Source organism: Sinocyclocheilus rhinocerous, unplaced genomic scaffold, assembly GCF_001515625.1.
Source record: "Sinocyclocheilus rhinocerous isolate Xijiao unplaced genomic scaffold, SAMN03320098_v1.1 scaffold257, whole genome shotgun sequence".
Lineage (NCBI taxonomy): Eukaryota > Metazoa > Chordata > Actinopteri > Cypriniformes > Cyprinidae > Sinocyclocheilus > Sinocyclocheilus rhinocerous.
The window spans coordinates 1,534,930-1,552,151 of NW_015634026.1; the positions used below are offsets into that span (position 1 = coordinate 1,534,930).

The 17,222-nt window shown below is 36.4% G+C and overlaps 2 protein-coding genes, 1 long non-coding RNA gene and 1 pseudogene across 3 annotated transcripts; all 4 read left to right on the forward strand.

Moving 5' to 3' along the window:
• Positions 1-1,023: 1,023 nt before the first annotated feature.
• On the forward strand, positions 1,024-2,412 carry LOC107745218 (neuronal acetylcholine receptor subunit alpha-9-II-like; annotated as a pseudogene).
• Positions 2,413-3,136: 724 nt separating this feature from the next.
• On the forward strand, positions 3,137-11,307 carry LOC107745219 (sialic acid-binding Ig-like lectin 8). The gene is made up of 8 exons (XM_016559075.1): positions 3,137-3,468; positions 4,982-5,397; positions 5,710-6,003; positions 6,503-6,763; positions 6,982-7,065; positions 10,385-10,502; positions 10,626-10,680; positions 10,866-11,307. The coding sequence occupies exons 1-8, from the start codon at positions 3,137-3,139 to the stop codon at positions 11,226-11,228; spliced, it is 1,923 nt and encodes a 640-aa protein (XP_016414561.1). The 3' UTR covers positions 11,229-11,307.
• LOC107745233 (uncharacterized) lies at positions 8,183-9,343 on the forward strand. The gene is made up of 3 exons (XR_001640580.1): positions 8,183-8,983; positions 9,099-9,186; positions 9,264-9,343. It is a non-coding gene; the product is annotated as an uncharacterized LOC107745233 (long non-coding RNA).
• A 904-nt stretch (positions 11,308-12,211) lies between the features above and the next one.
• Positions 12,212-14,657, forward strand: irgq2 (immunity-related GTPase family, q2). The gene is made up of 2 exons (XM_016559085.1): positions 12,212-12,356; positions 13,386-14,657. The coding sequence occupies exon 2, from the start codon at positions 13,407-13,409 to the stop codon at positions 14,544-14,546; it is 1,140 nt and encodes a 379-aa protein (XP_016414571.1). The 5' UTR covers positions 12,212-12,356; positions 13,386-13,406; the 3' UTR covers positions 14,547-14,657.
• The last annotated feature ends 2,565 nt before the right edge of the window (positions 14,658-17,222 follow it).

Here is a 17,222-nt window from a genome sequence, read left to right on the forward strand (position 1 = left end):
ATACTATAGAAAAGCACTAAAAGTTTTTCAGTTAGAGTGTTTTCAGCTTGTTTATTTTCATATAAAAATACGGCATGCAGTTGCATCAAACAATGGTATAAACATCATTCAATGTAAATTGTGATAATCGTAATTAATAATCGCAATTACAATTTCAAGGCAATAATCGACAATTATGATTTTTGTCATAATCGTGCAGCCCTCGCTGAGATCATGCCTCCTTCAGAGAATTTAACCCTTATAGGTGAATCATAACTGCTGTAACATGGTCAAATTTGTATAAATACAAAGTTTTAATATAAAGGTATAAACTATATAACATAAACAGTGAGCATATGCTATTTAAAATTCAGCCTGGGCATATTAGGTCTTTTTCTAAACATTTAGCTTAATATTTCGTTTTGTGTCACTTATGTGGCTCTTATGTAGTTTATACATATTTAAGTATTTATTGCCCCTATAAGTAGCTTTGTGTTTCTTACTTTCTGTTTGTAGGTCCTACTACTGCTAACTATTTTTAGCTTGACGCTAATTACTGTACACTTCTGAGAAGCTTTCACACTAGCTTGGCAAGTTTCGGTAAATCCTCCAACACCGCTAGCACTGAGAGAAGCTTCTTTTTCAGAACCAGTTTCATTTTGTAAACACCGGAAACGAATGAACTTCGGTTCCGTTAAAGGTTCTCACACGTTTACTAGTCAGAATACCGTGCTAAACTATTCTGACTGACAGTTTTTTACCGGCAATACTTACTTAATGACGCCGTGACGCGCTATTTATTTTTTAAATAATCTCATCATTTTGCAATAGAATTGATTTTTCTTGTTGAATATTTATTCTCTAAATGTACTAAAATGATCATTAATGTAACTGTTAAGAAACATAATAGCATTCAACATTAATTGACAATCTGTCATTCTGAACTTGTCAGTCTAATGTAATCATTTACTGGCAATATCATTGACACTAAACGTTTCTAAACTTTCCCTTACGTTCTACAGGAAAGTTAGAAACATAGCCACGATGACCATGACCACTGCATCCACTGCCCTCACCATCTTTATTATGAACATACATCGCTGTGGCCCTGAGGCCAAACCCGTCCCAAACTGGGCCAAGAAATTCATCCTGCAGTATCTGGCCAGGATTTGCTTTGTCTACGAAGTTGGCGAGAACTGCATGACTGCACAGCCAGAGAGACTAGACCCTCAACCACCAAAACCGCCCGACTCCAAGTGCAACATGAACAGCCAAGCTGGGAAAGATGACTTTGTGTTCAAATTTGAGCGAAGTCAGGATGCTATGTCTTCAAAGCTTCCAGAAGACATGCCTCAGATCATGGTTCCGGCGTGTTCACTGGGAAAACATCCCACCTGTCGCTATGGCGTGTGGAAGGAGGGAGCGTTCATGAGCACGGATTGTGGTGATGGGGCGGCAGAGGCAGGAAAAGCCACAGGAAGAGGAGAAGATGCAATAGAATTGATTTTTCTTGTTGAATATTTATTCTCTAAATGTACTAAAATGATCATTAATGTAACTGTTAAGAAACATAATAGCATTCAACATTAATTGACAATCTGTCATTCTGAACTTGTCAGTCTAATGTAATCATTTACTGGCAATATCATTGACACTAAACGTTTCTAAACTTTCCCTTACGTTCTACAGGAAAGTTAGAAACATAGCCACGATGACCATGACCACTGCATCCACTGCCCTCACCATCTTTATTATGAACATACATCGCTGTGGCCCTGAGGCCAAACCCGTCCCAAACTGGGCCAAGAAATTCATCCTGCAGTATCTGGCCAGGATTTGCTTTGTCTACGAAGTTGGCGAGAACTGCATGACCGCACAGCCAGAGAGACTAGACCCTCAACCACCAAAACCGCCCGACTCCAACTGCAACATGAACAGCCAAGCTGGGAAAGATGACTTTGTGTTCAAATTTGAGCGAAGTCAGGATGCTATGTCTTCAAAGCTTCCAGAAGACATGCCTCAGATCATGGTTCCGGCGTGTTCACTGGGAAAACATCCCACCTGTCGCTATGGCGTGTGGAAGGAGGGAGCGTTCATGAGCACGGATTGTGGTGATGGGGCGGCAGAGGCAGGAAAAGCCACAGGAAGAGGAGAAGAAGGATGCAGAGATCATGATGATAGGCTCAAAGTGCAGTGCAAGTGTGAGCAGCAGCATCTCATGAGGAATATCGAATATGTCGCAAACTGTTACCGCGATCAGAGGGCGAGGGCGACGGCGAGAAGAACGGGAGAGTGGAAAAAGGTCGCCAAGGTTCTGGACCGATTCTTCATGTAGCTGTTTTTCATTATGGTTTTCTTCATGAGCCTGCTCAAAATGGGGAAAGCCATATGACATGAAATAAGGACACAACTGAAAGGATATAACAGATTATACAGGATGGTGTGCAACCAGTTGGTCATTATCGCAAAACAAGCGCAGACAGAATGATTAGGAGAGGTTTATTTTGCAATAGAAATCAGCTAAATATACGTTATCCCACTTAGTACTGTACAAAAAAATGGACAAAATATATTGAGTTCAAATTATTTTATGTGAGAAAGAAGAGACTATGGCAAGATATTAGAGGTCAAAATGCAGAACTTATTATTCCAAAAAGTATTCCAAAAAGCCGTTTTCTATACATAACGTATGTTAAAGCAATTTAGCCTGCATGCTTTGTGATTGAACAATTGAAATATTCTTTGCTGTTTACAGACATAAATAATTGTGAGTACATGTATATTATGTATTATAAGCTAAGCAAATCCTGTCCTCTCCTCTGATCAAAATGCCTGAAACAGAAGCATTAAAACACTGATGACAGATGTTGTGGTGCTTTGTTGCTTGCGGTAATTTTTCTCCATGTCTCCTGGAGCTTAATCGTCATTTTATCCTTTGCACTCTCAGCTGAAGTATGTCAGCAGTGGATCTCTTGTTCTATCTGTGCATGTCAATATCCTCCCTTTTAAGAGTTAAGTCTTTGTTAATAAAGTCTAACGTCTTTGCAAAGTGTAAAGCATCTTACCCACAATACTATTTTCACTGATTTTATCTCTTTCAAAAAACTCATCCTGATATCTCTTGCTAACGACGATACATTTGTATCAAACTACGGCTATGTACAACAATCGCAGACATGCCTCAGATCATGGTTCCGGCGTGTTCACTGGGAAAACATCCCACCTGTCGCTATGGCGTGTGGAAGGAGCGTTCATGAGCATGGATTGTGGTGATGGGGCGGCAGAGGCAGGAAAAGCCACAGGAAGAGGAGAAGAAGGATGCAGAGATCATGATGATAGGCTCAAAGTGCAGTGCAAGTGTGAGCAGCAGCATCTCATGAGGAATATCGAATATGTCGCAAACTGTTACCGCGATCAGAGGGCGAGGGCGACGGCGAGAAGAACGGGAGAGTGGAAAAAGGTCGCCAAGGTTCTGGACCGATTCTTCATGTAGCTGTTTTTCATTATGGTTTTCTTCATGAGCCTGCTCAAAATGGGGAAAGCCATATGACATGAAATAAGGACACAACTGAAAGGATATAACAGATTATACAGGATGGTGTGCAACCAGTTGGTCATTATCGCAAAACAAGCGCAGACAGAATGATTAGGAGAGGTTTATTTTGCAATAGAAATCAGCTAAATATACGTTATCCCACTTAGTACTGTACAAAAAAATGGACAAAATATATTGAGTTCAAATTATTTTATGTGAGAAAGAAGAGACTATGGCAAGATATTAGAGGTCAAAATGCAGAACTTATTATTCCAAAAAGTATTCCAAAAAGCCGTTTTCTATACATAACGTATGTTAAAGCAATTTAGCCTGCATGCTTTGTGATTGAACAATTGAAATATTCTTTGCTGTTTACAGACATAAATAATTGTGAGTACATGTATATTATGTATTATAAGCTAAGCAAATCCTGTCCTCTCCTCTGATCAAAATGCCTGAAACAGAAGCATTAAAACACTGATGACAGATGTTGTGGTGCTTTGTTGCTTGCGGTAATTTTTCTCCATGTCTCCTGGAGCTTAATCGTCATTTTATCCTTTGCACTCTCAGCTGAAGTATGTCAGCAGTGGATCTCTTTTTCTATCTGTGCATGTCAATATCCTCCCTTTTAAGAGTTAAGTCTTTGTTAATAAAGTCTAACGTCTTTGCAAAGTGTAAAGCATCTTACCCACAATACTATTTTCACTGATTTTATCTCTTTCAAAAAACTCATCCTGATATCTCTTGCTAACGACGATACATTTGTATCAAACTACGGCTATGTACAACAATCGCCCATTTGTGCATTTCCATAAAATGAGGAAGTTCTCTAAAAGAGGAAGGATGCATCTTGTACATAGGCCTATTTGTGAGCTGTTTCTGCAGTTCTAAAAAGCTTACGAGAACACTGTGAATGGTTTGACTTAAAGTGGTAAGGTCACTTTTAATGTTTTATCTTTTAAATACAATTTGAAATTTAGTTTGTTTTATTGACATGACACGTTTTAATATATGTACTGCCAAAGTATTTTTATATACTGTACATTTTACACAAAAAATATTTAGAACAAGTATATATATATTTTGAATATATTTGAAATTGCACAGTTTGTGTAAAAATGTTCTTTTTCTGAAAAATGTTCAATGTCCTTTTTCCGTGCAGATTTGTGGAATACACATATAAAATGCAGATCATTTCAAGCTGCACAATCCTTTCTATGTTAGCATTAAATATTTTGTGTAAAGGTATGTATTGCATGTTTTACAGATATATTTAAGTTTAAATATTTGTGTTAAATGTTTAAAAACAAAAAATACCACTTCACTATGAAATCTATATTTGAAACACTTGTATGTACATCTTATACATTTTGTATTGAAAGTTTATGTAGCTTTAAACACATAAATCTGCATACTGAGCATGGACAGGGAATTACTGTTTTAAGATTTGAGGTTTCTCGTGTCCAGGTTTTTGATCGTATTCTTTTATTGTATTCAAGACCAAAAAGAGGACTGGAGCATCATCTTTGATCCGCCAGAAGTTACTGCAGTTCCAGAATTATGTGCTCTCATTTCATGTACCTTCACTTACCCAAATAATGCAAAACCTATTAATAACGTTGCGTGGTATGTGTGTAAAAACAGTCAATGTAAGCATGAAATCTTCAAGGCGAAAGTGAGTAAAAATATTGAAAACAAATTTGGAGAGAAAGAAACTGAAACTGGACAGATTAAGATGCTTGATCCTGATCTGACCGAAAACAACTGTAGCATTATCATGAAAAACATAAAGGCAGAAGATAAAAATGAATATGCATTCAGAGTGGAGGGGTCAGATTCACATCGAAACACATATAAACCCACAGTCAAACTCATCATTCAAGGTAATTTCTTACTTGGGTTTAGCACTGTTTAAAATATCCTGCTTTTTTCTCTAGTTTGATGTTCTCTTTCAGTTCTCTACTGTTTCATAGAGATATTCAGCTCACACTTCTGAAGTTTTATGATTTCATAATAATAAAAAAAACATTTAAATTAAGAAACTTTAACACATGAATGTGCAAGATTAACCACACCATTCTTTTAATCTCAATACAATTTGCATTTAATTTGTATGATCTGAATCTGTGCTAAAAAAAAAAAGTCATTTAGACTGTGGTAAATGTCTAACTTTTGTTGTGTACCTCTATTTGCAGATGAGCCTATAATGTACGTTCCTCTTCTCAATGAAGGAGAGGAGGCCAATCTGACATGTTCAGCTCCTTTTCCTTGTCCTGAAACTCCTCCTGTAATAACATGGTGGATCAAGACAAGAGAAGGAAACATCATTGATCTAAAGGACAAAATCATCACACTGACCACCTCCAAAAGCATTTACCTCTTAAATTTGACCTTAACTCCAACCTCTGACCTGCACAACACCACTGTAGGATGTGACGTGAGCTACGGAAGCAAAAACATCAGTACAAGTGGGACCCTTGAAGTCATGTGTGAGTTTACAAATCTTAATTTTAACTATAACTGCCCCTAGACCATTACATTAAAATATAGAAATACAACAAAATGTTCCCCAGCAGGCACCGGACGTATATGTAACGTTAGGTTGACATTGGACATGGCGTCAGACAGACGTTGCATTTTGGTTGAAAATGAAAATCGGGTTGACGTCAATATTTGACGTCAATTTGACATTGACTCAGCTGACGTCGGTATTGGACATCAATTTAACATTGACATTAGACGTTGAATTTACATTGAATTTTGGTCACCGGACGTCGCAGCCGAAATGTAACCAAATATCAACGTTTTATGACGTTGTGTGCCTGCTGGGTCAGTTCAGAAGAGCATAGCTATTACTGTTGAGAACAAGCTTCTTTCATCTTCTATTATTTGGATGTTCTGTGATGATCAGAATGTAGAATTAAAAATATTTCTTTCTTGCATACAAGTGAATGTGCTGTCAAAACTAATGCAGTTTCTCATTTTCAGATGTAAAGACTCTTCGAATTCTGGGTAATGGCAAAGTGATGGAAGGTGACACTCTCAGCCTGAACTGCTCTGTTGAGAGTCACCCACCATCATCTGATCATGAATGGAGTTTCAATGGAACCACAGATATAGTCATGAACCAAACATCTGCTGAATCTTTCACAATAACTAATGTGAGAAAGGAGCATGCTGGGGTTTACGGCTGTATGAGGACATATAGAAACAAGATACTGAATGCATCCATCACTGTCGTTGTCATTCGTAAGTAGAACCACATTCCATTGATAACCTAACAATGTCACAGTCTTACAACATCACAAATTACGAAATGAAAATGTGTCAGCAACTGTTGAAATACTGAACTGCGACACATAGTTCCATTAAACATCAGGAGAAGTTCATTGCAGTGTTTGCAGGAGACATACCTAAAGTCAAAATATGTCTTTACTGATTATAAAATCAAATTCATCACATACCAGGTGATACAAATGAATCGAAAGTGAACGAGTCCTTCAGTCCTGGAAGTGAAAACATGCCACTGAATGACACCAGAAATACTACAGGTAGTACTGAGCATTTACACACTGCAGAAACTGCATGTTTATTTCAGGGTGATTATGATTTAGCCATTTAGGACATTTTCTTGTTTGACATTGTTGCAGAACAACACTGCTCTCAACCAATCAGATTTAGGGTAATGGTTAGGTTTAGGATTAGGGCTGGGATTAAGGACTGAACAAAATTCTTATTAAACTATAATTTTTCTCTGATTTTAGAGGCAATTTACGGTTAGATATTGGATTAAATAGATTCCAGGAACAAGCAGTGTTGGGGGTAACGCATTACAAGTAACGTGAGTTACGTAATCAGATTACTTTTTTCAAGTAACTAGTAAAGTAACGCATTACTTTTTAATTTACAAGAGAATATCTGAGTTACTTTTTCAGATAAGTAACGCAAGTTACTTGTTTTTTTCCAATTTATTGATTGACAGCTCTCCTGTTCCCATGTTTAGAAAAATCAGAAGATGTTACTGTAGTTCTAAAATAAATATGAATATGCATTAATTCATCTCACTCATTCACAAAAAAAACCCAAAAAAAACACAGATTCAGTATTCCTCAAAATTAATAAAAATAATGCAACTCAGAATATGACGCAAACCTGCAATAATTAAATGTTAAACAACACAAATATCCTTTATGTATTTAATCCCATTCTATTAACCAATGTCTTTGCTTCTGACCTCCGATGATCCAGTTCAACCGTACTAATAAGCAAAAATTACTCTAGAAAAACATTTGTGTGTCTTTTTTTTTATTGCTGAAGTGTGTTGAAATGTCTTCATCTGCATTCTACTGTACGGATGTAAATGTACTTTCCCTTCAGCCTGAGGCTTATTCATTTCACTTTTGGTGTGAAAAGGCTTTTATATTTGCCAAAAAAAACTTTTTTTATTTTAAAAACAAACAAGCAAGCCCTGTCCAGATTTAAAAAGTAACGCAAAAGTAACGTAACGCATTACTTGCCATAAAAAGTAACTAAGTAACGTAATTAGTTACTTTTTTATGGAGTAACGCAATATTGTAATGCATTACTTTCAAAAGTAACTTTCCCCAACACTGGCAGTGATACAAGAATTTGCTGATGACACAAACAACAAAATATGGTCCTATTTTTAGTAATATTAACATTTTTATCTTATTTTACAACAAATATACCATCAACTGACTGATGGTAATGACATTTTTGCTAGCTGGCATTAATTTAAGTTTTAACAAAAAAAAAATACAGTGAAATTGGCTGTCATGAATTCAGTAATATTCTCTATAATGCTTGAGGTGCTGGTAATGATCGCCGTCCTGCCTTGACTTGTTGACCTGCTCCCGGGCTGAGATATGGCTAGACGGACTTGAAATGTTTAATCGGTTAATCTTCTATACAAAAGCAGTTTTTTTTAAAAATTCAAAACATTCCAGAATGGCAGCAGCTCATTTCAACACACTTTATGACAGTTCCCATAGCCAATATAAGGGTGTGTGTACAACTCTTCTTGGTGACTTGGTGCGATTAAAACATGTCAGCGTATGAAGGGTGTGGGGTTCAAACGACATGATTGTGTCAATGTTGATGAAAGAGCCTGTACTTGGAACGCAGTAGGAAGAATCTAGAATTAAAATACAGTCGATTGTCTCCAACTGAACAACCAGAAACAGGATCTGTGGTTTTACAAAAGCAGTAATGTTTGTTTGGGGAGGTGTGGATGATCACACTAACCTTTCGGAGCCAACCGCCTTTGTGTAGGCTGATGATACAATAGAGCTCCCACCCAAACCTCTCTCTCTTTCTCTGTGCATCTGTACAGATGATCTTGAAGGAAAAGTGAAGTGGTTGGACAACTACCAGAAGGTGAAACAGCTGAAGGAAGCTCTGGTGTGGCTTCCTGTGTGGGAGCAAGACAAGAGGGCGCATGTTCCTGAGGTCTATGTCAAAATCTGTATCTTCAAGCACATTATACTTAATAACGTGTTAATTTTAGTTTGATTTGAATGTATTTATAGAGATTTCAAAGCTGTGCGTGATTAATCCTTAACAGAATCTGAAGCACTTGCTAAAAGCTGTAACTCTGGAGAACCTGGTGTCTCACCGTAGTCTTCTACATGATGGGAAGCTCGTTCTCATAGGTTAGATGGATAAAATGCCTTTTCTGTTTATAAGAGGTCGTGTTGTGTATATTTACATAATCTTCTTTTGCACACAGAAAATGCCAAGATGCATGAGGTCTACCTGTTTCTCTTTGACGAATTCCTTCTAATCACGAAGATCAAGCGAAGCAAAAAGGTGCGGTTATTGATTCGTATTAAGTACGTATATAAAGATTCAAGGAAAGTGACTACTGTTTGGTGTTATCACTGGTAATGCTTAGCAGCCCTGTCTCTGTTGACATAAATCAAAGCATGGGCGACAGTGATGTGAAAATGGATTTGTTGATTCTGTCTGGGAGTAATTATTGATTCAAGCCATTACTCCCTTTTACACGCTAAGGTTGAATAGAGATCAGTGGATTGTGTCAGGTGATAGTACTGTACTGACTACTGTAAATGGAGATTAAAAGTTAATTATGTTTATATGAATATATTTTAACTTAGATGCTGTTACAGAACATAGAACATCTCAACACCACAGGTGCTGACAATGAAAGATAGTTTTGCTAGATAATGCTGAAATGCTGAAAATTCAACATGAAATAAAAGATCTCATTTACTTTCTCAAAATTAATAAAAATAATGCAACTCAGAATATGACGCAAATCTGCAATAATTAAATGTTAAACAACACAAATATTCTTTATGTATTTAATCCCATTCTATTAAGCAATGTCTTTGCTTCTGACCTTCGATGATCCAGTTCAACCGTACTAATAAGCACAAATTACTCTAGACAAACATTTGTGTGTCTTTTTTTATTGCTGAAGTGTGTTGAAATTTCTTCTTCTGCATTCTACTGTACGGACGTAAATTTACATTTCCTTCAGCCTGAGGCTTATTCATTTGACTTTTGGTGTGAAAAGGCTTTTATACAGTATTTGCCAAAAATAGAACTTTTTTATTTTAAAAACAAACAAGCAAGCCCTGTGCAGATTTAAAAAGTAACGGAAAAGTAACGTAATGCATTACTTTCCATAAAAAGTAACTAAGTAACGTAATTAGTTACTTTTTTATGGAGTAACGCAATTTTGTAATGCATTACTTTTAAAAGTAACTTTCCCCAACACTGGGAACAAGTCCTACTTGGCCAAATCTAATACTCCCAACTCTGAACAATAGGTATTTTCTTTATATACTTTTATAGATATTACTAACAATTCTGTGTAAATTCAAGGTATAGAAGATTTCTTGAAGAATTTGGACATGTCAAAGATACTCACATTCGTGGCGGGAATGGCGTGTTCGGCGCTCATCTTCTCAGTTGTTTTATGTTGTTGGGTGTCTTGCCACAGGTAGGCATATCATTTACTTCCTTCTCCTAAAAGGTGCCTAAAAGTTCACCAAACCACATTTGTCCTAATATTTTATAGCGTTTATGTCTCAAGTCTCATCAGCAGAAAATCTTTTCTTAACAGAGGCAAAAAACACAAAGTGCCAACTGCAAATCCGGACGCTGAAGTCAATTTGGAGGTAAGACAGAACCAATATCCGTGATTGAATATGAACATAGGAACCAATATGTGTATATAGAGTATATAGTATTAAAGTTTACAACACAGAATATCCAAATATTGCAGGTTTTGACAGAATCTTCTAATGACTTCCCTGCCATAAATAAATGTCAAAAGAATAAAGATGTGTTTTGTATATATCAGATGGTGCAGACAGACGTAGCTCAGACTGGAACCAATGAGGAAACACCTCTTCGTGGACAGCTTAATGGTGAGAACCCAAACATGGCTGGACCTACAGATGAAGCAGAGGTGGACGAAGCAGTCGGGATGGATGCAAAAGAGGTCGACTACGCCAGCATCGACTACTCCCTTCTAAAGGACAGAGCGCCTGAGGAGGGAGAGAAGGAACCTACTGACACAGACTACGCTGAGATCAAGAGGGACAAGAGAGGAGATGGGAAGGAAAGGACAGTCCTTCAGGATGGAGATGACCAGATTGAAACACAAGACCAGATGGAGGGAGAGGAGGAACTTTATTCTAACTCACAGGAGCTGAAAAGTTAAGGAACTACACCCAACAATATTAAAATTTCTAAGATCATTTTTACATATTAAGTTCAGATGCTTAAGAATGTATTATTTTTTAGCTTTTATGTGTCTAGCATTAATAGTTCGTGCTTGCAACATATGAAATTTCATTAGATTATTCTCTAACATCTGTTTATTTTTTTTTAATTGTGTGAAAACATTAATTTCCCATTTTTTCAAGTTATTTTTTGTTTGTATTAGGCTTTTAATATGCATTTAAGGACGTTTCTGAGCTTTCTGAAACTGTTACAAATTAATTTAAGTAACTTAAATAAAGTTTCTGATAGTTACCTTCAGCTTCATTGCTTTTATTGGTACAAAAGTGTCAGATTCATAAATACTTCAGCATTTAAATGGTTTATTGTTATATGGAGTTGTTATTTGTCAGCATACAGTATAGGGCTTCGGCGATTTGGCAATCAAGGATAGTTTCTGATTCTTCTTTCAAACGACACTTGCCATAAAGTGACTTTTGCAACTGACAGCTTGCAAAGCAAAGATGTGTTGCAATAATTTCACAGAGTCACACATAGGCCATAACGCTTAATCCACAAAACCTGAATAATGGCGAAAAAGATTAGTATTGTCGCACAACAAATAACTAACTGTGAAGACACAAGCAACACCAACAGCATGGCTAAAGTCAGCAAAAAGCAAAAAAAAAATAATAATAATAATAATAACAGGACTGAAACAGTAAATGTCTAACATGCTGCCATGCATGCTGGGAACCCACAAACTTTTAACAGATCAACAAAATTGTACAAAATGACATTGTATGTTCAGACTTACTCCATTTGAGGGAATATTGCTGGTCTAACACTGAAAAGATTAGATTAGTCTAAAAGGTGTGTATGTTTTGATACATGTTGATTCCTCAACAATTGTAAATCATCTCACCTGCTCCTTGCTTTTCTGGGATGACGTGTGCATGAGCAGGATTAGGTCTTAGATAACAGGATTAGAATGTTCCACACACTACAGGGAATCCTTAAATAGCCTGTGAGAGTGTCAGTATCTCGGTTGTCTTGTGTGGTTTGATATTTTCAACCATTTTTCTGTGGTCCACCACACTGGCTGTCATCCTGTATGATCTGAGAGAAGGTACGTGATAGGATGGATGTAGGGAAAACCTCATCAAAGTTCTTATTATCTACTCATTATTGATATAGTATATATTATCTGCTCATTATTCCTTATAGTATCAATTTAAGGTTCATTGTTACTATTTATGGAAAGAAATGTGTAAGTGACTTATTCTCACCTTCTGTTTGCTAATAGTACTATGCTTGGCATGTCGGTTTTGAAATTCAAAATATATTTCTTGCTCAAATCATGTATTTGACTGCCCAATATATCATGTTTAAATGCAACTATCATGATCCTGCAAAAATACAGCTCTACTTGTATAGTTAGATTTTATATTTGTCAGTAAATAAATTACATTTCTTTTGAATAAAATGCATGTTTGTCTGTTTTAAAATGTACATTACATTAAATAAAATAGTACAATATTTTTATAATTGATATTTTATTATTTACATAGTAAAAATTGTGATGTTTTATGATTTGAAATAGAATAAAAAAATAAAAAATGAATTTGATACTTTATTCATTATTTCCAAAAAAAAATTAAAAAAAATGCTACAGTACAATTTAAAAGTTAGGGGTCTGTAATTTTTTTTTTATGTTTTTGAAAAAAGTCTTTTATGTTTCTAATATTTATTTGATCAAATATATAGTAAAACAATGTAATATTATTGCAATTAAAATGAACTATTTTCTATTTTAAAATGTAATTTATTTCTGTGATGCAATGCTGCGTTTTCAGCAGTGTCCATCACATGATCCTTCAGAAATTATTCTAATATGGCTGATTTGCTACTCAAGAAACATTTCTTGTTATTATCAATGTTGAAAACGGTGATAAATGTTTTGTCTTCAAGATTTTTGATGAATATTAAGTTCAAAAGAACAGCATTTATCTAGAAATGGAAACTTTTGTAACATTATAAATGTCTTTACTGTCACGTTTGATAAATTTAATGCATCTTTGCTGAATAAAAGTATAAATTCTTACAGTCCCCAATACTGCTTTCAAACACTGTAAAATATGCGTCTTTGTATTTGTAGATTAGTTATCACCTACCAGACATGGCTGATGTGTTGAGGAGTCTTAACCTGCTGGAAACTCTAAAGGAATCCATAGAGAAGAACAACATTTCGGATATAAGAGATGCATTGGAGGACATGCTGATCAGCAGAATCAACATTGCAATCACTGGGGACAGAAATGCAGAAAAAGCCACTTTCATCAACTCCCTTCGAGGTCTGAGCCAAGAAGATGAAGGAGCAGCCCGCTCCCCATCATCTGCTGCCCCAGAGGAACTAGCCGTATTCCCCAACCCAAAGCATCCTGACTTTCGCCTCTGGGATCTGCCATCCATCTCTTGCGACACATCTTTTGAGGCTGAGGATTATATAGAGCGATTCAAAGTTATGAGATACAACTCCATCATTATCGCATTCACAGAGAAGCCTAGTGTTAACAGTGTGGCATTGTGGAGGGAAGTTAGGTCGCTGCAGAAAGAGACAGTTTACTTCATCTTACTATCATCCATGAAGGATACAGAAAAAACACTGGAGGCGAAGAAGACGGCAAGCTTAGAAGTGCTCAAGGCAGAAGGTGTTCCTCTGCCAAAGGTGTTTCTGGTACAACCTTCAGCTTTGGAGAAACTGGACTTTCTAAAGTTTTTAGAGGTCATGCGAGGTGACCTTCCAGAGATCAGAGCGCATGCTCTTCTTCTAGCACTTCCTACATTCTCCAACTCCTTGGTCACTCAGAAGAAAGATGCCTTCAAGGCACTGGCGTGGGCTGCCGCCTCATTATCCGGTGGCGTTTCTGCCATTCCCGTACCTTTCGTGGCCTCCATGGTAGATGCTACTGTGGGCGTACGGATTCTGACCAAGGCTCAGATCTCACTTTGCCTGGACGATGAGTTTCTTGAGCGACTGGCGAGGCAGCGGGGTCTCGACCCAGCCAGGCTGAAGGCCCTGCGGACATGCGCTCTCTCTGTGGAGGTCAGCAAGAGTGAAGTTAAAAGACGACTCGCGGAAGCCGAGAAAGACACCAGCACTGCAACCACCAGACTTGTGGAACTCGCCATGCCGAGACATGCCAGATCCATCAGCCGATCTTTCACCGTTATGCTGCAGGCACTCAACACTGCTATTGATGATATGGGTGCTGATGCAGAGAAGGTGGTTGCTATGGTAACAGGAGAGGGACAGTAGATTGAGCAGTACTCATTACACAAACTTACATAATTTTACAATCCATTTGGACTGATACCTAAATGGACTATAGCTATAGCATTTAAACTATCAGCAATATATTACTTTAAAAAGAATAACACTCTTCATTTTCATTATTCAGTTGATTAATATCCCTTTAAAATTTGATTTCAGTGCAGTTCATTTTTAATGGCATATCATAAATGCTCATAAGGGATACAAATGACCATACAATAATACTACTTTGAAGTTAATTGAATTGAACAATACTACTACTACTACTACTTATAATAATAATAATAATGTTATTATTATTACATAATTTTATTTCATTGTTAAAATTAATTAAACCAATACAAATATAATATATAGTAATAGTGTACCGTGCAATAAAAATCTCTTTTTGGATTCAAAATGTCTATTATTGCCAAAAGGTTACACGTTTTCATCTCTGTATGTGCATAAAAAAGTCTGTATAGAGTTGATTTGCATGAGAATGTTGTTTAGACTTACTTTAAGGGCAATGGTACACTTCTGCTATTTAAAAAAACTATTAAAGATCACTTCTGTTTCCTTTTCTTGTTCTCTTTCAATATCTTACATGGTCATGACCACATGGATTTCATTTAACCTTTCATTTCCTTCGCATACTGCACAGCTTTTTACAAATTAGTCAAAAGTTCAATTTACCAATTCACAACACCAAACCTGTACATGTGAATTACAGTAAGCACACAGGAAATACAAAGACACAGGCCACAATACATTTGTATGTGTTTCTTCCCTTCGGTTTAACCACAAACTAACTACTGACTGTACAAAAAGGTAAGAATTAAGGTCACATTAGTTCTAGCAAGAATACTTTATTTTCAGAGCTTTATCATCACAATACTGATTTGAATCTAATCTGCATCGAATAGAGCAACAGTCGATGTACTGCACATTTTTGGGATTGGTTTCATGCACTACACGCTTCTGTGTTTCATGCACTGTCATTCTTCTATTTCTGTGTTCTGCACTTGTGGTGACTACTGATAAAAATAGAAATAAGTGTGACCCCTTGTTGTTGTATCTATAATTGTTTCACTTTGGCAGCTTTTTTAAAATGTCTGGTTTTAAACAATTTACTTTGAAAACTTGGTTGAATAGAGTAAATTCAATAATTCAAAACCCCCCATCATTAATATTATTTCTTAAGACCTCCTTTTTGATTTTCTTGATTTTTTAAATACAGTATTATATAATAATTTATCCAGTGAGAAAAAAAAATGATTTGGGACAATCCATTAGGACAGTGAACCAATAAGATGCAACTCTGCTGCCAGCCAAGTATCTAATTTCTTTGAAATCATACCCCTAAATGGATTTAAATTAATTTCTATAAGGACTGCATTTGATTTTAAGGACATTTTTACCCACAAATAACTAATTGCATCTAAGCTGAATCCCATAATTTACAAACACAATTATCATTAATAGTATCGAATGTTTTTGGAAGTCTAAAAAAAAATAAGAGAAGGGTCCAAAACCAAATCATGACAGTCAATTAAATCCAGAACTAATCTTACACTGGATATGTAACAAACCTCATAAACCCAGACTGGCACTCATCAATCAAATCATCAAGGCCATATTTTGCTCGAACAGATGCCAACATATTTTAGTTGTTATTTAATAATGTGATGGGTGCCAGTTTTCAACCAGAAGAGAATCTTTTGGGGGGTTTTGTATTAAAGTAACATGCTCTCTCGTTGATAATAGAAGGTAACAAAATATTCCTCATAAACTCATAGTAAAAGTTTTATATAACTCTGAAGTCAACCCATCACTTCCTGGAGATTTATTATTTAATATATTAACACCTTCTTTAAGTTCTTCAAATGATTTTTTTTTTTAACACATTAGATTAAAATCATTACTAATGGTTCTTACTGAAGATTTTTTTTTTCAAAGTTCCTCATATTTACCAGATATCCTAATTGCAAAGATATGGATCTTTCAGTTGCACTTTATTTTACAGTATGTGTACTTACAAGTACTTACAATGTACTTACCCAATAAACTTCATCGTTAGGTTTAGAGTTAGGGGTTAGTACCTAGTTATTACTTGTAATTATGTAATGTGGTGTTTGGGTTTTGTCTTGTTCATGTTTCCATGTCTTTTATTTTGTAATTGTTTTATGCTGTTTGTGTCATACTTCCCTTGCCTTCATGTATCTCAGCCTTGTGTATGTGTCATGTTCTGATTGGTTGTTTTAGTCATGTGTCTTGTTTCCCATTGGTTTGTTCTTGTCATGTGACCCTCTTGTTTCCTATAAGTAGCCATCATGTTGCCATTGTCGGTCGTCGTGTATTGATGAACCCAGCAGTTTCACGCCTCCTCTGCCTTCTTCAAGGTGACAGGCCTATTGAGGATTATGTTCAGGACTTTTGTGGACTCTGCAACCAAGTGGCTTTTAATGATGTGGCCCTTAAGGACATTTTTCGAGTGGGATTAAATGAGCCCATTCGTTCTCAGTTGCCTGGGGGAACTATTTGTTGGTCACTGGAACAATATATAGACTTTGCTCTGCAGTTGAGTGGATCTGCTTTCACTGTGGGTGTCATGGAGGAGGAACATGACACTTCCCCAGAGCCTGTTCACGTCATGCCTGCCAAGCCAAGGTCTGCTCACAT

Bases quoted from the DNA above. Each gene is read 5' to 3' on its own strand.
- LOC107745219 (XM_016559075.1), top strand. From the start codon at position 3,137: ATGTACAACAATCGCAGACATGCCTCAGATCATGGTTCCGGCGTGTTC. The intron at 6,004-6,502 runs GTGAGTTTACAA...TCTCATTTTCAG, and splicing joins TGGGACCCTTGAAGTCATGT to ATGTAAAGACTCTTCGAATT. The intron at 10,681-10,865 runs GTAAGACAGAAC...TGTATATATCAG, and splicing joins ACGCTGAAGTCAATTTGGAG to ATGGTGCAGACAGACGTAGC.
- irgq2 (XM_016559085.1), top strand. From the start codon at position 13,407: ATGGCTGATGTGTTGAGGAGTCTTAACCTGCTGGAAACTCTAAAGGAA.